We start from the raw sequence: 19330 nt of genomic DNA, 5'->3' as shown, positions 1-19330 counted from the left end.
CACTGGCGCTCCTACCTGAGGTATTTTAGCGCTAATGATTGGTTCCTGTAAGACTATTCTATAACAGAACACAGGAAGAGCAGTTCAAAAAACACAGCTGTGGAAGGAAAACAATCATACAAAAAGCCCGCTAAGGGGCCCACCAGCCTTTTCTTTCCTTTGGATGCAAGCATGCTTTTCACAGGGTAAGAATTAGGAGCGGGTTGTTATCCCTCTAAAAAGTGAATTAGGGTGGACCCTGCCTTTTCGACTGGTCAGGAAAAAAGAGGGGCGGGGAGGACTCACGACCTCTCTGCTACAGTCAAGCCTTCTCCCTGGGGTCTCTTTACAAACTGTGGGCACAACTGCCAGATCAGTCCTCCGGAGAGGAAAGTGCCACGGGAGAAACAGGAAGGAAGCAAATGGCCAGCAGCGCTTACGGACGAACAACAGAACAGGGAAGGAGAGTTAAAAAAAAAGTTAAAAAAACAACCAAAAAACCCCCAAAACCAACAACTCCACAATTAACAGCCTCAATCAGTATAATGTAAGACCAAACGGGCAGCTTCAACTCTTTTCCCCCATGATGTTCCTTCAAGCTCTGGTTCGGTGCACTCCGGGGAGAGGAAAAACCCTTCACTCGTCCTAACGCTCATCTGTTATTTCTGAGGAAACAAGGACTCCGTGTATATGGACAGATCTCCACAGGGGGGAAAATGCACAGAGAGAAGCAGAACAGACTCAAGGAAACACAGTGTGTTGGGGTGTGTGTGTGTGTGTGTGTGTGTGTGTGTGTGAAAGAAGCATCCCTCACTCCCTCACAGCTGGAAGTGGAAATACCAAGTTCCCCAAGCCACAGTCCCGTGAGCCCCCGCTCAGCGGCGACCCCACTGTGCGGTCTCGTCTTCTCTGCGCGGGGTCAGAACTGACCGCGGCACTGGTGACCAACTTTTCCCTCCAAGTGACTGCTTTAAGATAGGAACTAAGAAATGACGATAACATTATGATTAATTCTTTCTGTTAAGAAAGCACTGCTGGTCAAACTAGTATTTCAGCAAGGTCACTAAATTATCTCTGTTTAGCTTCCTAAGGGGATCTGGTCAGATTTAAAAAAAATTTTTTTTCAAGAGTAGTTTCTCAGTAAGCACAGAAAAATCATCTCTCTCTTAATAAAATCATATACTGTGAACTAAGGAAATGAGAGAACTATAAGCAAATATTTGGTTGGTTCACTTAAGGTGGAAGTAGGCAAATCTTAATAAGATAGCAGTAAGCCATACTTTAAAAAAAAAAAATCCCCAAAGAAAACATTAGAGAGAGAGAGAGAGAAAAAAACAACAACAAACGCCTTGACTTAAGAAATAATTCCAGTGGAAAAGCATGCTCTAATAGATCAGATTTCAGGAAAACAATTTAAATAACATAAAGATGAGTTTCATGAGAATATGGGTACTAATGTATATGGGAGAATGTACATGCTAAGACCATATGCAAATACGTATATCTAGAAGTGTCATTTGGTATAAAAGGAGGAGTATTTCCCCAACCCTCAAGTTTCACTGTGAGCCCAGGAAAAAAAAAAAGGTATCTTTCATTACTTCTTGAAAACCATCTGAGGAAAGATGTGGATTTTAATTAAAGCACTGAGAGAGGTAATGAAATATGGATTGAGTTTTGTGCTTGGCTATAAAATAATTGATGTGATCTGGGAAAGTCACAACCTCTAAGAAATGTGTATAACGAAGAGTGAGGGTTAGACCAATTCACGGCTAAGACTCCTTTAAGCATCTGTTAAACTAAGGCAAACTTTGAAGGTCTGCTCCAAAGAGGACAGGTGTGTCCAGTCACCTACAGCAACCCAGAGGACTGCTTAATCCTATCTGTACTTCCTGCAACACACAGAACCTCTAAGTATATTCTGAAAGTGCATTAAAGTTTTCTGATTGCAGAGAATCTCTGGCAGAAATCTGTGGGAACAGCTCACTGCGGAGATATATGCCCTTACTGATTTGGGGAGCTGAGGGCGGAGAAAGCATTTCTGGACAATTCTAACCCACGCCCAAGGAATAATTTCATGCTGACAAGTTTTTCTTAAGAAAGTGTTAATGACTTGGGTGGTTAGACTAAGCTTGCATTCAGAAACAGATCATCTGGAGAGGTCTTAATAAAAGATTTCAAAGTTTGCAAACTTTTGGATTCTTTGTCAGTCAGATCACTTTGTCCACATTTGAAATAATTTGTGACAAACCAATCATGATAGAACAAGACAGTTTCAGGAATGGGTAATAATGGTGTTAACATGGCTGGTAGAAACAACGGATCCTATGTGATAGTCAAATGTTCGTAAGAAGAGTCTACGTTGCTCATTACGCCACTCATTTCCCTCTAGATGGCTCTTAAGAAAACGGACCCGCCAGTTGTGGACCTTTTTGATAAAGCAAGGCTGGAAGCACTGAGTGTCTGGTTTCCTGTCTTTACCCCCATTCTTCACTGGCATTAGCTCCTTCCACCCCTTTCACAGGGTAACGCTCTCTCTAAGTATATAAAATAGGAAAACACGTAGTTCAGAAACCTTACTACCATCTACGTAAATCAAAGTTCCAATGATCTAAAGAGGGTTATGGAATGAGAAGAAAAGCAGAAAAGAGAGAGAGTTGGTTTAAGCTAATATAACTATCCTGTTATTTATGTATGCACATGACACGACAGTAATAAAAGACTTTAAACCTGCTGATCATCTCGCAAATAAATCACTGAGACACAGAACATCTGTGGGTATAGGGAAGGGAAAAGAATATGTCCAGTAGACTGACTCTAGCCATGATCAGGAAACCCAAAGGCTCAGTTTTTGCACCCAGGGGCAAGCGCAGTGGCAGAGAAGCATGCTTGCATTCTTAAATATATAAATATATATATATATATATCCACAAGGAAAAAGAAAATAAAAATTAAACAAATTATATGTAAAAAAAAAAAAAAAAAAAAAAAAAAAACCAAACCAAACCAAATCAAAGAAACAGAAAAAAAAGGCTGGCTTGTCAGGGAATGGGGTCGAGAAGGCCCCGGTGTGTGTACTTACATAGAGGTCAGCACCGTAAAATCCGTCCTGGTAAACCACACTGCAGAAAATCCACACAAAAACAAAAACAAAAAACAAAAGAACAGAAACACATTCCGGTTATTGAGGACGGCGGCATGCACATGCGCTCTACACAGGCAGGTGATGTATGAATACGGAACCGGGGCTGGGGGCCCAGCGTATCGGTGAGAGGACCGTGCAGGTGCGCGTGCACGTTATACAGCTCCAGGACGTGCGAGGAGGGGGAGGAGCGCACAACTGGAAGGGACACCTGGATACTCGATTGTCGCAGGAAGATTACAACCATAAAAGGCATTCCCAGAGGGCCCAAGAGAACCATCGGAAATCTGCTGGATGAGAAACAGCAAGTTTCCATACCTGGAGTTTTTGTTTTGTTCTGTTTTTCTGAAAAAGCTTGCCCTAGGAGGAAATTTTTCCTGAGTTTCAAAATGATTGCACGTGTATGGGGTGGGGAAAGGCACGGAGAGAGGGATCTAACGGGAAAAAAACGAACCCAAAGAATTCCATCAGGGCAGGATCTGTATGCAGAGTATGTTTCAAAATTATGTTTAGTAATTTGTTTTCAGTTTCCTAGAAGTATGTACATTTTTTTTCTGATATCCATACATCACCTGCTTTTTTACCCTGCACATTAGACATGCGATAAGATTTGGCTGATCACACAAGCATGCAAAGTATTATTATTCAGCATTTTAAGAACCAATGCAACACCTCAGAAAAACAAGTCAATCAATTCTGACCAAAGTAAACAGAGAAATGTAATTAAAAAAAAAACACAACCAAAAATACCCACAATGCATTGCTTTCACAAGCAGAGATAATGAGCTAAAGGTTAAGGTGATTGGTCCAAGGTCCAAGAATTGAAAGGTGCAGTGGGGATCCCAGATAGTAACAATATAATCCAGAGCGGGAAGGAGAGGAACTGGAAGATTTTAAGGGTTCTTTTTTGACCATAAGCATATTCACGGAACTCTGAAAAATAGAACTGATAACTGAGGTTCTGGGCATGACCAAGGATCATCCTGTTTTATTTAAAAGGATAACACTGATAAAGTAGCTGATTAGGAATAGAAGGGTTTATTTGCCTGTTTTGAAAAATGAATCTGTATCAAACAAAATATATGAATTTTTGTTTCCTTGATTTTTTAAATCCTGGATAACACTAAACTATTATAATCACAGGTTTCAAGCCTTTTGAGGTATTCTTCTGCATATAGACTTTCCCCAAAACATTACTTTGGGACCAAAAGACATGGAACAGCAGTAGAGATAAAAGGTAAGACTTTCTTCTTCACATTTGTTAAATCAAGATTTGGGTATTTTAAATGAGAAGATCTGTTTATTGTTTATTCAACTAAGCAAGCTGGATAATTTTCACCACTGTCTTCTCTGCTGTAGTAAGTAAATTAAGAAGTGAAGTCTTTAAGTATTTTTAACTTGAATATGAAACAATTTATTTTTTGCAGGTAGCTGGAAAGCTTCCGAATTCTATTTACAATGATATTTTGTCGGGTTTACAGGATAGTGTGGCCACACTTTGCAATGGCCCCAATACACTGCGCCTTTGTATCGCACAGCAGGCGGACTGAACTCGTCTGTGATGCTCATTTAGCTACTATGTTCTGTTCTTTTTCATAGTTTCCAATTGCTGTTAAAGCCTGATATTAGAAAGTGATCTGCCTCTCAACTACATTTGAGTCAAAAAGAAACTTGTTCTGACGGAGTGGAAAGCACTGAAGCCAAGTGGTAATTAATTAACCTTCGACTATTTCAGTAGGGCACACAGGCAAAGATTACAAACATCTCTTCTACAAAGAAGAGTGGTGGCATTAAAAACATGAATGAAGTTTACCCTAAGTTGCATCACTCACTGGGAATATTCACCTAAATTCTAGAAGAATTCTAATATTCCCTGTATCAAATGCCACAAGGAGGCTAGAACATAATGATTAATGATGAAATTAGTTTACTAAGCTGAAAAGCAATTTTAGGCCATTCCCCATATAATACTGGACTTATTCCTTGCCATCTTCCATGTAAATCGGTGGTTTAGTTAATAAAAAAGAAAACATGGGAAATCAGTGTTCAATGTAATGCACAGAGATTGGTATGATTAGACATAAAGATAAAATATCTTTAAGCGAACACAATCCTGACACAGTCTTGGCAGAGAATGGGTTCTCAAGTTTGGCCAATATGCTGAAATGAGGTACATCGAATAGGAACGAATCCAGCCGTTTTTATAAAGTAACTCAGGGAGATTACAAAATAAAGAAGTCCCATGTTTCTGGTGAGTGGGAGGTATCGCTTTGCAAGCATGACAGTCAACGGTCTTGGACTGAAATGGAAGGCGCTTCATGAGCAATTTTCCTGGTGTGCGGAACTTCCAAAAGGTTTGTTTTTATATTTTACTATGGTATTTCTTGATGAAATAATACTGCATCTTTATTCACTTCTTTAAAGAGATGTCAGAGGTTGAAGGTCAGAGGTCAAGTTGAGAGCAGAAAGAATAAAATTAAAAGCAAGTCATGGCAGAAGATGGAGATGATGGAATGCATGGGAGTTAAACATCTATAAACTGCAAACAAAAGTTTATTTCTAAAGCAGTTCCCTTCCAGCAGCTTCTGGAGCCTGTCCATTTCAACATGCATACTTGTCTAATAAAACTGCTCTAATTCTGTGCCACGGAGGACCCCTAATGGCGTGTCCATTTGGTCTATGAATGAATGCTACGTTAGTATACCTCAAAGCCAATTTTGCTGTCAGAAAAGGACCTACGAAGGAGGCTCTTCCCCTTTGAATTTTAACTAAGTAGCAACGAAGAGGCTCCTCCGCCCCTGTGTTTACTCCTCAGGAAGAATATGGAAAAAAACCTGTCACAGGCAGAGAAAAGATGAAGAACGCAAATGTCACCTCTTTGAGGAAAGGAAAGTCCTTGGTACAACTAACTTACTGAAGTCCACTCTTTATAAAAATAGACATTTTAGGCTGACACTGAGAAACAACTAAAAACGAAACCTGCCATCTTCGCTCCTTCTCCCCCATTCGACAGCCAAGGATTGATTTGTTGCTATGGAATCAGTCCACTGCATGAGGCAGCCTCCACACCAAATTCAAAGGGTGAAGGGCGCTCAGCTCCATTAGTTGTTTTACCATCATTCAGAAGCCAACTGTGGTTTAATTCTTCCTACTTCTCCCTTTCTCCCTGGATTCAATTGGACTTGGTTCATCTTTGAATTAACCTCTTTTAATCCGTTTCCTACAAAGAAAGCAAATCCATTGTGGGTAGCTAGCTCTGCTGCTCACCACCCAGGCAGTGAAACCAAAAGGGAGGGCGATGTGGTAGCCTCAGCCCCAACACAGGGTGGTGGTAAGGGGGTGAGCACAGCAGAGGCGGTCTCGTACTACGGTCTTGAGCTCCTAGTTTGGTTCTCTGCAGTAGTGTTAATCCGCATTCGTGCGATGCTGAGTGAACTCCATGCCAACACACTGCTAGTAAACACAAGGCAGTTCTGGCTGCTGTCTTAAGCCACTACCACGAGGGCTTAAGGTGGCCAAAATGAAGATTTATATAACGAATTGGTATTACATTACATTCTGATGATGGTATGTTTTGGTTCTTGCCATCTAATCCATTAATGTACAAATATTCATAGAATGTCTACGATGTGGCACGGCGACATCCCAGAAGTTGTGAGAGGGCCATGGTATTCTTTTCTGTCCAGCTGCTTATTTTGGAATCTCATGCTTACCCTGGATAGGCGGGAATGGCTGTTGGAGGTACCGCTCGGACCGCACCGTATACCGTCCGCCCTCTGCCCCTCAGATGGGCTCCTCTGAAAGCGGCCGCCGTGGTGGCTGCAGTCGGGTAAGGGAAGCCAGGAACTAAAGGGAGACCCAAAATATGACAGGAATGTCAACTTGCATTCAGTCGCAGGGGGTACAATCCCAACTTGCTTTGAACCACCTCCAGGAAAGGTAGAAAGATACATGCCCCATCTTTCCTGAGAAAGAAATGGAGAGAGCCAATACACAAAGCCAATGAGGCGTGCTCCGCTTGTCACCCGTCTTGAGTGAGTCCACTCTGCGCCTTCTCAGTTCGGGCGTTTACACGCACGCTGGTGAGAAACAGGCCCAGCGGCTCTAAGAACTACTGCCATCCTGAGAGATGAGACTTTTCACTTCTGCGGGCCGTTTACATGGATTGACATGAACTCTCTAACTGGCCAATTATTAATCTTGTCTTCACATGTTATTATGCGCATTATAGTAATTATTCTTTGTAAGAACAGTCTTTTGTGTTTGTACATGGTGCCAACCTCCGAGGCACACAATAATCTTTAGACATTTCATTAGTCCACTTTGTTCTTTTATCTAAAATGTTTTAACCCAGAAATGTAAGGGGAGAGGGAAATGACTTCTCCCCTGTAATCTTGTGGCCCTTAGGGAGGTAGGCAGTTTCTAAAGGTCTATTTTAAATGTGTTATCCTTTGGAAAGCACACAGAAACATTCATTCCATGTTCGCTGAACTCGTTTTAATTATACCTTACACTGGAGCAAAATGGCTCAGGTCAGAATAACTTCAGCAGTATCGACAGAGTGGAGAAGAACCATTAATTCTGGAGGTGCTTCTAAATTATACTCTGTGAGAGGGCCCAAAGCAGACTTGGAGAACGTAATATGTCCCACAAGCACCTATTGCTTTGGTTTTCTTTAAAATCAAGTGCAGATTAAAATGTTCTACACATGTCCTCACCCGCCCCGACCTCTCCCAAGTATTTATGTTTCATGGCAATCTTAGTATCTTAGATTCTAACACAGGTTAAGCAGGACGGGGCACTGTGACAGCATTTAACTTTCTCTCGAGAAGGTCTCCTCTTCAGTTACAGATTATACTTGAGGAAGAAAAAAAGACTAGCACACATCACTGTTTACTCACAACAGTCAAAGTCCATGCCAGGCCAACATAGGCTACTTACTGATTAAAGGAATGTAAGTGTTAATACCCCCTCTTCCCGACAGGGGCACTGCTGCGTCATTGCCTAGGGACACGTCTGCTTGAAAGCTGGATGCTGATTGCATTTAAGAAAAATTAAAAAATGCAAAAAGATTACAAAGGCATAGTAGACTGAAAAACAACAGATGTTGTTATAGGTAACTAGCATAACCAGAAAAATGAACGAGCTTCTACCTGCATATAACTCAGGGCCATATACAGCTCCAACGACGGGGCTTAATTTCCAACCTGGAATGGAAGAGAGAAGAGTGAGCACTGAAGACTGCGTGAGGAACACAGGGCAGAGGGTGAGGAGGGCACGCGAGAGCTGGCTCCAGATATCCCTACACACAGCTGAGCTTAGATATGCATCACCACCTTCTCTGCAGATGCCAGCTGGGGGGTTCTAGGGAGGGGGAGGACATTTCCACAGCTGAGCGTCTTTAAGCAGGACTAGCACAGTGAGGGGATAATGAGGCGCTGGGGGTGGGGGCAAGGACAGGCGCAAACTGGAGGGAGAGAAAAACTGGGAGGGAAGAAGGAAGACAGGGAGGGAATGAGAGAAGGACAAAGAAATACAAGAAATATAAATGAATCCTGGGCTCTGGTACAGTCTCTCTCACAGAACTGCTTAGAATGTATTCCTTCTTTTTAGAAAGAGGAGAAAGACAGAATATGTCATTCTACACCACACCGTGATGCATTTTTTTAATATATCATCTTCACACTGTTGACTACTCTCACTGCTTTATAAAGGTATCGTCTGAGCTCAAGTTTGAGCTGATCTTTGACTCCGTGTTCAATAATACCACGCTGATGGACATCTGGGTAAGCCCAAATCCCCTTTCTTTGGGATTTACCACTGGAACCTCAGGCAAGTGAGTAAGAAGAGACACACAGGAGTAAAATTCAAGGTACATCCCCAACTTCATGCATGTCATGGGATTTTATTTGGTAATATACATACTTAAGTTAATCAGTCATTTTAACTAAAGTAGTACCCTTTATTTTATATATAAAAGAAAGAAGTACTGAAGTACTACCGCCAGTTAAGGAGAATTCCAGATGAAAACATTAATCAATAGATATTCACAGAATTTTACACATAAATAAGCAAACATGCTCCATTATTTTTCTGAAAGACTGGAGACAATATTCAAGAAAAAATGCATTCATTCTGAATCAATCCAATCCCCATTCATTATTTTAGGTGCTCAGAGATGATGAGCACATTATTTCACATAAAAATTGAGCAAATACCTCGGTTCCAATCCTACTGGAGTTATAAGAACTCAATGTTCTGCAATGTCTGACAAATCACGTTATTTCAACCAACATAAATTAAACTGCTGGCTGAGAATTCACCAGAAGGCACCTCGAATACTCTTCTCAGAAGCTTTAACCATAAGCAGCTGTAGGTCTCTAAAGTTTGGCTCTGTTAGGCTGGAATATTAATTTAGACTAATATTCAAAAAATGACTTTTTTCCTTCCTGCCAATGCCACTATTACTTAAGCATTCCCTTAAGTAAAAATACACATTTTAATATTGGTATATAATGGTATGCGGTCAATAATACTTTGAATATGTTCAGTTTGGTACAATTCACAATATACTTTGACCTTTACAAAACCCGAAGAGAGAGAGTTAAGAAAGTTGTTGTCCCAGCAGGACGACAAGTAAATAATACTGCACTTCTCCAGGCTTAATTTCCTAACTAATAAGTTAAGAGGGCTGGGTTTTGAAGACTTCCATAGAGTCTTCAGGTGCTAAAATTCTGTGACTGCCTATTAATGGAGACGAAAACAGAATCAGGTTAAAAAAGACTGGCCCAATGACATAAAGCAAAATGAAGAGTCAAATCGAGTAGAATTTCTGTCTTCAGAATTCCAGTCAGTGACTCTTTCTATGACAGTGTTCTCCCTGGATCTAAAGGAAATTTGACTGACTTTGCTTCTCCTTCCTATTTTGTTTATAGTGAGTTATCAAACTAACCCACTGGAAAGGCAGCAGTAATAATCTACTACAAGGCAGAAACTTGTGTTTTTGTTTTTTTTAAGATTTTATTTATTTGTCAGAGACAGAGAGGGAGAGCACAAGCAGGGGGAGCGACCAACAGAGGGAGAAGCAGGCTCCCCACTGAGCAAGGAGCCCAATGTGGGACTCAATTCCAGGATCCTGGGTTTGTGACCCGAGCCAGAGGCAGATGCTCAACGAACTGAGCCACTCAGGCATCCCAGAAACTTGTTTTTGTGATAGCAGTGTAAAACAAAACAAAACAAAACAAAACCCAAACAAACAAACAAAAAACAAAAGGTAAAGGGGAGGTGGTGGTATCACATTATATACCACTGATAAAATGGGTAGGGAAAATGTAAATTACACTGATTCGGACCATCCCTTTGAAAAGCTGGGCTACATGAATCTACTGAAGACATACCAGAATATACTAAGATACTCGTATTTGACTTAAAGACATTACCAGCACATACTATCGGACTCTAGCAGTAGAGTCAAACTTTTAAAAAGCAGCAGAAAACACCCCATTCAATTCTGGATAAAATTCCATGCAGGACGCTAAAATATACAACAGAGGAGTTGCTGCAGGCCTCAAGACCCAACCCACGGGTTTCCTCTCCACCCCTCCCCAAGAGCCCCTAGAGCATCGCTGGCAAAACCACTGGGCACTGCAGATCCAAATTCAGTTCTGTCCCAGGTAGATAACGTGCGTCCAGATTAAGTGGACACATTTGCTTTTGTCAGGCAAAATATTCACAGGGTTTCCTTCTTATTGAGACACATGTATGAAACGCCTCTATAGCATGCAGTCCCGGGACAGAAGATGGAAAACACACGCACATGTGCACCATGGCTGTTATCTCTAGAGCACACCTTTAGAGGGAGAGCAAGGGATCGAGAATTATTCCACTCCTGCACAGGAGTGGGTAGGGATCAGTAGTAAAAGTGAGCACTGGTGGGCACGTATTACAGACAAGCCTATCCTATCACAAAGAATGATAGCAGCTAAAAATGAGGGTGCCTTAGGGGGACCCCACTGGGTTAACTGGTCACCCCAAATGACGTGTTTACGCTGTATGATGAACTTCACCGAGACCATTACAGCTTAGTAACTGAAAAATTAAGCTTAATTCTAAGAAAAAAGTTAACTTTAAAAATAGGATACTAGGGTGCCTGGGTGGCTCAGTGGGTTAAGCCTCTGCCTTCGGCTCAGGTCATGATCTCAGGGTCCTGGGATCGAGTCCCGCATCAGGCTCTCTGCTCAGCAGGGAGCCTGCTTCCTCCTCTCTCTCTGCCTGCCTTTCTGCCTACTTGTGATCTCTCTCTGTCAAATAAATAAATAAAATCTTAAAAAAAAATAGGATACTCTTCTAGTAAAGTACTTCACTGTAAATTAAACTGCCATAAGACTGAAATCAAGAGAGATTCTTTGATTACCAGAAGTTCAGATATTAATACAAGAATAAGCGACATCCTTCTGAAGATGACTTGTAATCTCTTACCATTTGCATATGGTGTGACCATCTTCTTATTGGTCATTACACGTGCTGTAGCATTATTCACCTAAAAATGTAAAGGAAAAAGAAGGGGCAGGGAGAAAGTAGACCACATTAGGGAACATGGAGTTGCTCATCCAGTAACACAGCACTCAGTTTAATAAAATGTAAATTTCAGAGAACATTGATTCAAATAATATAGCAATATAAAATATTAATATACAGTATTTTAATTAAAGTGTTTATAAAATGAGGCTAACAAGAGTAAAATGCAGTTTCTTGGTCTCCAAATGGAAAACTCGGGCTAGTTTACCATCAAGTGCTCAAAAGGAAAGATATATTTGCAAGTTCTTTGGCGATCTCGTAAACAGAAAAGTCTCTGCGTTATGGGAAATACGAGAAAAAGTCAATAGGAAAAAACTCTGTGCATGAACTTTGAAGTTCATTAATAAAACAGAGGCTTGCCATATGGGTCGGGGAATAGATTTACAGGAAGAAAATAAATCTATGGATTTCACCTGTTCTAATGTTCAGCATTTTTGAGGACTGTGTTAAGATTTTACTGTTTGAGGAGAAAAAAAAAATCAGAACTTAGAATTCCATGTTGACCATCTTCAGGACCATGCCGAATTTTTTAGACCATGTGGTCTATCCATTTAAGAATAATGTTTTCAGAAGGCCTTTAAATGAGGCACTTAACTGAAAAAATAAAGCTCCGGTTTCTTTTGTTGTATGGTTCTCTCCACCCTCGTTACAGAAGTGCAGAATTCAGAGCATTCTCGGTGCTAGGGTAAGTAGGTGTTACAAAGATGGCGCCGATGGCAAGAAGATGAATGGAGCCTGAAGCCAGGAGACTGCAGCCCAGTGTGAAAACCAGCCTAAAGCTCTTGCAAGGAGGGTGCAGCATCACCATAGAACCTGGCTGTCCGCCATGTAATCAAGTCAGAGAACAGGCCAGCGTTTAGAAAAAGAATTCTAAAACACACCAAATATCAATATCTTATTTTGCCTCTGGGGATTTACATTAACGTCAAAATTTGTATGGTGATAAATTTGTGTTATGGAAAGACCAATTTCTGGTAGAACCAGAACCCAAAAATGTCTTAACAGGTCCTTCAGGATTGGCAAGAGTGGGAATCTTCCTTTGTGAGGAAAAGAAACTCCATTTACTCTAGTTCGACCCACCAAGTAATAGAAACATTTCACATTTAAAAAGAAAGAATGGGATACAACAATGATGACTGAGAGCATGCAGTTAGAACACACACACACAAATAAAAGAAAGAAAAAAACAATCAGTTTTGGAAAGAAGGGAGAGAGTGAAGAGTGAGGTTCTCGCAGACAAGGATTAGAATGGGGTCAGAGCTTACACTAGCCGCTAGAGCAGAGTGCACCCAAGCGCTCAAAGGAAAATGGCCAGAACCAATCAGAAACCACCAGTCAGCAAGAGACCCATAGCCGCAGGTGACAGAGAGAAGGGGCAGGAGAGACAGAGGCAGAAGGATGGGGACAGAACCTGGGGCGAGAGAGCCAGAAGGCAGGGGGAAAGAAAAGAGAAAGTCAGGGGTGTCACGGGCAGCACAGAGAGCTGTCAAGGGCAAGGAAAGAACAGAGCTACATACAGGTTTGGGGGAGGGGATGGGAAGTAGAGGCGGGAAGTGCATTAATAAAACCAGCCAAACTTGGAGCTCAGTAACTCTGAGTAAGATGTGCAAGGGGGGAAAATCACCATGATGTCAGTAATCAAACAGCTCAGACCGCTACAAACAACATGTACATCCAAAGTCCAGGCGGCACTACTCAAGAGCATTGAAAATAAAAGGGGGAAAGGAAAAGGAAGAGGAACAAGTCAAATCACATTTTGTAGTGTTAATGTGAGATGGCAGATGGACTTTTTCTTTCTTATTTAATTGTTTCGTAATTAACAATTGAAAAAGCTTCTTGTCTAGTGCTTGGTTTCACTTACCGCCAACGGGCACCATCGCCAGCATTGTGTATAGTTACCAGGGAAAGAGGGAGTCAAGTGAAGGGCCCTAAATGCTAAACCATTGGAAAGGGAGGGAAAAAGCAAAATATGCAGACATCTTACTCAAAATGGTGGCTTTTATATTTCATACTTTAAAAAAACTGGGAAAGGGGAAAGGAGCCAGTTAACCTTCACTGCGTTCTTAAAAAGCACTGGCAAACACCACGGGACTGCCGGGAACACAGTAAAAGCACATTCGCCGGGCAGCCGTCAGACCCTCTTGTCTGAGGATTTTATCCACCATTCCTGGTGGCAATTTGTGATATTAAATATACTTAAAAATGCCACGAGTTTTGGGTTCTTTCTTCCCTCCCCACCACCTCTGCCGTCTTGTACTCCTTGCTTATCACACGCACATGGAGGCGAACTGGCCGCCCAAGAGAGAGGGTACTGGCTGGCTCCTTGATTCATTATAGGACACAATGTCACAACTGGATCGTTTTTAGACATTTATAAAGTTAGTTTTATTTTGGCCTGATCACAGGTATTCATACGGAGTCTCGCAAACTGAAGCAAAGGAAAAAAATCAAGAGAGCAGAAAGATGAACATTTTGGAGGAAAAAAGTAAATGAGAAACAAATACACATGTACACGCACACAAGTAAATCAAAATAAGACCCCCCACCAACAACCAAAAAATGGGGAAAGGAGGACAGAAGTGTTACTTTTACACATTTTAGTGCAAGAAGGTGAAGGACACAGAGACACACACACACACATATGCATGTGTGCAGACACATACACAAGACAGGGCTCCAAATGTGAAATAAGTGAGGGAATACACGAAAAGAGAAATAAAAATATAAACCAGAAATTGAATTATTGAAGACATGCACCTCGATTTTACGGCCCTCTACCACGGTGCCGTGTAATTTCTCCCTGGCCCTGTCTGCATCAGCACTATTCTCGAAAGTTACGAACCCGAATCCCTGCATGCAGCGGGAGAAGGGGGGAAAACATGCACATCGTTATATTGAAATATTGATCTCTTGGTAAACAGAGAAAAAAATATCACAGTATGAAACTGACATTAGCATCGACCCAGCAGTACTCTCCCAAAGTCACATTTTTGGTCCATGCATATTTGGTAAAGGGAAATTAAATCTAGTAACAATATAGAACTGTAGTAGTAGTAGTAATAATAATAATAATAATAATAATAATAATAGCAACAACAACAGCAATAATAATAACGATAATGTAATTAACAACAAGAACAGTAATAAAATAAAACGTAAAGCATGTGAGGCCAGACCAAAATTAAGGTATAGAGCTACTCGGGTCAAACTCTCCCAACCAAGAATCTCAACATTGTTTTAGATGTTCTGTCTCTTTCAATTTATGCTGTTAATTTACATGTCCTTTTATGTAATGCTAAAAAATAATTAAATCCGTCATTCCCCAGTAACTTCTACATGAGGCCTTCCATTTAGGTGTAATCACTGCATAATGGGATTTTTAGGAGATCTCATCATTTGGCCCCACTCTGCCTGTTCTCTTGTAGCAACATAATTCCTCCGGGAAGAGAATAATTTAAAACATAGCCTCCATCTATAATTCTGTAGGGACTGGTTGTAGAAGAAGAGAGCACCCATGTTCATCTAAGCTAATGAAAATATCACTAAGCAGTGGCCAATTATGCCTTTTCTTCAACGAATTTTAAACAACCAGACTGGCACTCAGAGTAAAAATAGGTTCAGCTGAATTCCAGAGAATAGCTTATCCAAATTTGCCTAAATTACACATTTGTCGATGCCTACATCTGCTACTAAATGTATTAGTAATTTTCCATGTAGACGAAAAAAAGGAATCAAAAGGCAGTGCGAATGAGATCTGTTAGTGACATCAGCTGTATACTGTCCAACAGGAAAAGAATACCATAAAACAGCAACACACTTGGTCCCGAGTTAGAATTAATTTATTTGTGCACTGTACACAAAGAAATCGTATGGAGCTTTAACTCATTGAGTGGAAAATGCAGGAACCAGGGAATTAACCCATTTACTCCTACATTCACATGTATCTGAAAAGACGGTCTTGGTCATAACCGTACCATCAATGTCAAAAGCAGGATTTACTATATATTTCTATGACTATTTCATCAAGCGTTCTATCAATTTCATCCTACTGCTTTGTCCTCCTCTTTCCACTCTGCAACTGTAACATTTTCCCAAGCTATTCACATGGGTAGAATAGTTAATTCTTAGGATTTTCTGGGCAAGTCCCCATTTCTCAAGAGCGGTACTGTCCCTCTGGCATTCTTCTAATGTTCCACTGTAGGATAACCTGGAAACCTTTGTTATTTATTTTTACGGAAGTTCTGCTTTGCTGCCCTCCTCGAGTCCTTCCATATACATACAAAATGTGTTCTTAACCGAGATGGTCAATGGTGTGCATAGCTCAGTAAGGTTTTAGAAAAGTGATTTCATCCTTTTGACGGATCTCATTACTTTGCATTCTACATGACTAAATGGTTGCTGAGTGGTGATCCATGGAGAATCCCAACGGAGTATCTTTACCTGTAATCTGGGTATCACCACAAATACCCCGGAAAGTGCCCTGCTGAGCTGACAGAAAAATTTAGATGTCTGCTGCTGCATGGAGGTGGACTGCTCCAGGTAATTGTATTAACATTTTCTTTAAAAATGTAAGTATGTGGAAAATAACAGTGGAAACACATTTTCAGAAATAATTTTGATACCAACATGTTATAGCCACATCGACAGCTCGAGGTATACGATCTCGGGTTACTAATTAATGACATTGTGTGTTTGTCACCTACACTGGGCATCTGCTGAAGACAGGAAGCCAGCTCTCCAATCCTGGGGCACCCTCCAATAAAAAAGTTAAGTAAACCTTTCAAGAAAGGTCACAGGTAGTGAGGAGTTTTATAGCACACTGTGGAAGTACTGTAAACTGTACCCCAACTGGTTCCCACAGCCTCATACAGATTATAAGCCTTGGGTTAAATAAATAAATGATAAATTAGGAGCTGGGTAACAAATGATGTGGAGACCAACACCCAAGGTTCTGACGACTGGCCTTACGACTACCTACATCGACACACCCGTACACTCACATACTTGTGCGTCTTGTAAAGATAACTGCGAGGTAGAGAAAGGATAAATCTGTTGTTTTCATTTTTTAAGATTAAGAAAGTAAATCAAACCGAGGTGAGACACCCAAGCACCAACAAGGCCTTCTTCCTTCCAGGTGGCTTCTTTCTACAGTTAATGGTGAGAAAATAAGAAATAAAGCTCTAACCCCCAAGTTCAGTATTCTATTAACCAAACTCCATTCGTCCTAAAACGCTTCTAATTTTCTTTTTCAAATCCAATTGCTACAGGTGTTCTGCAAGCCTTTGGTCTGTAATGTGCTGACCGAGCACCTGTGACGTAGTGACAGCAGCCGGAAGAATTCAGGGTGCTGTCAGAAGCCAGCAGAGCTTATACTCCACAGAAATGCTAATCAAAACGCCAAATATATAAAATGAACCAGTCTTCACCTAGGGTAAAGGAGGAAGAAGGTCTTGCTGATGATACTCTGGGACTTCTGATAGGAAACAGAGGTAAGCAGATTTCCTTCTTTCCTTTGAAGATAAATAGACTTAGTGGTGGGCAGAACAATGGCCCCCCGAAGTTGTCCACATCCTAATCCTTGGAACCTGTGCATGTTACCACCTTACCCGGCAAAAGGGATTTTGCAGATGTGATTAAATTAACGATCTTGAGATAGGGAGATTATCCTGGATTATCCAGGCGAGCCCAGTGTAATCACAAGGGTGCTTATAAGCTAAAAGAGGGAAACAGGAGAGTCGGAATCGGAGTGCAGCAGCCTGCGAAAGACTGAACTGGCCATTTTTGGCTTTGAAGATGGAAGGGCGCTACAGGTCAAGGAAGGTGGGTCCCCTCTAGAAGCTGAAAAAGGCAAGGACTGGATTATGCCTTAGAGCCATCTGAAAGAATGCAGCCCTGCAACACTTTGGTTTTAGCTTGGTGAGACCCATTTTGGACTTCCGGGTTCCAGAACTATGTACGATAACAAATCTGTGTTTTTAAGCCACCAACTTTAAGATAATTTGTTCAGAAGCAATAGGAAATGAGAGCATATATCTCTCAGAAGTCTGTGATTAGAAAGGTGAGAAGTTTAGGCAGCGTTTTTAGAATCCTGTTCTTTAATACTTTCCTCTTGTGTTGAAACTTTAGATTTTCCGTCAACTTAACTACAATGCGGTTGCAAAAATATTAACTCAAATAAAACCTGAAAAGAAGTTTAAGGTGCCATTCTGAAAATGTGCCAGGAACTGAGCTAAGGATATTCACAGATTATCCAGGCTTAAAAAGTTACTAACAGGAAAATATGCTTACGTGAAATTATGTTTTAGCGTCCCTCTATTCTTGGGATCAAATTCACATTAAGTTTGGTCATTTGGATCTCTTGCTTTAAAAAGAAAAATTTAATTTAAAAAACCCCTCAATGTTGACATGTTTGTCTATACCAGGGCTATGTGACAGAAATATAACACAAGCCACATACATAATTTTAAATATTCTACTAGCCACACTGAAAAAGTAAAAATATATGAAAGTAATGTCAATAATATATTTAAAATATGTGCAAATACTATCATTTCAACATGGCATTAATATAAAAACATTATGAGATATTCCTTTTTTCTGCTAAGTCTTTGAAATCATGTGTATTTTACACTGAAAGCACATCTGAATTTAGAACTTGCCACATTCCAGGTGCTCAATATGGACACCGTATGGGACAATGCAGGTCTCTATGCTTTATACTATAACCTACCGCTCTCAGTTCCCAAACTCCTTCTGTGTTAATAATTTAAATAAACCAGTTTTCCATGTGTGATTTACTCCTATCTTAGCTGTCTTGTGAAAACTGAGGAATGGGGTGTCTATCAGGATTACGGTTGTGGTCAAAACTTTTACTAAGTGTGACAAACATTTTATCACCTGTCCGTTTATCATCCGTTTATCATCAAGGGCCTATAGGAGCCGAATAACTACCACCTTTTTAGTCTGGCCTCAGACAGCAATAAATAACAAGCAATAGGATGAGCACTGGAAAAATATTCTGAAATTTGTATAATCTTTGAGTTTTTCCATCTCAGAAGAATGAGAAAGAAAATTTACCATGTAACTTTTAAGGGAGAAATCAAAAGCAGACGTTCTCCTGGGTATGGCCAGAACACAGAAATTTAAAAATAAATAAAAGAAAAATAAAACTAAAAACCATAAGATGGTAACAAAAAATAAACTAAGCTCTTTGAAAATACATGCACTGTTAATTCAGTTTTACGTATCATGAAAAACATTTCAACTCAGCATTACCTATCAAATTTTACTGAAAAGCAAAGGCCTAGTTAGTGCAATTTCAAAGACAGTTTTTTGACCGTATTTTGAAAGAAATAAATAATTTCCCTTTGCATGAAATCAAAATCCAGGGAAACAGGCAAGAAATTACAGCACATTACTTGTGTCTGAGGATGGGATTAGAGGCTTTATCTACCCTAACTCCAGCCTAAACTGAAGCCTAACCCCAATTCAGATCCCCATCATCCCAGATATCCATATCCACCTGAGAGAATGAGAACACATGAGCTAAAAACTTGCTAGAAACGTCAATAACGGTTGCTGCGATGTGGTCTGTGGTCCTTCAGTGAACTTAACAGTTGGCACTGTCTGAAGATG

At 40.6% G+C, this 19330-nt stretch overlaps 1 protein-coding gene across 26 annotated transcripts in view; it reads right to left on the bottom strand.

The window, feature by feature from the left end:
- Positions 1–19330, bottom strand: part of RBFOX2 (RNA binding fox-1 homolog 2) — a 266816-nt gene that overhangs the window by 8143 nt on the left and 239343 nt on the right. For 10 of the 26 annotated variants that reach the window (XM_080810613.1, XM_080810616.1, XM_080810621.1 and 7 more), the window contains 6 exons: positions 14453–14545; positions 11597–11657; positions 8272–8325; positions 8060–8152; positions 6832–6964; positions 3059–3098 (listed from right to left, as the gene is read on the bottom strand). In XM_080810613.1, coding sequence (XP_080666739.1) covers positions 3059–3098; positions 6832–6964; positions 8060–8152; positions 8272–8325; positions 11597–11657; positions 14453–14545 — 474 coding nt within the window. Of the gene's footprint in view, positions 1–15; positions 59–3058; positions 3099–6831; positions 6977–8059; positions 8153–8271; positions 8326–11596; positions 11658–14452; positions 14546–19330 lie in introns of all 26 variants that reach the window. The other 16 variants (XM_080810620.1, XM_080810606.1, XM_080810605.1 and 13 more) reach the window with 6 other exon arrangements.

Source organism: Martes martes (genome assembly GCF_963455335.1).
Source record: "Martes martes genome assembly, chromosome: 8".
NCBI classification, from domain to species: Eukaryota; Metazoa; Chordata; class Mammalia; order Carnivora; family Mustelidae; genus Martes; species Martes martes.
Note: the sequence above shows the minus strand (reverse complement) of the source record. Positions and strands in the feature narration are given on the sequence as shown.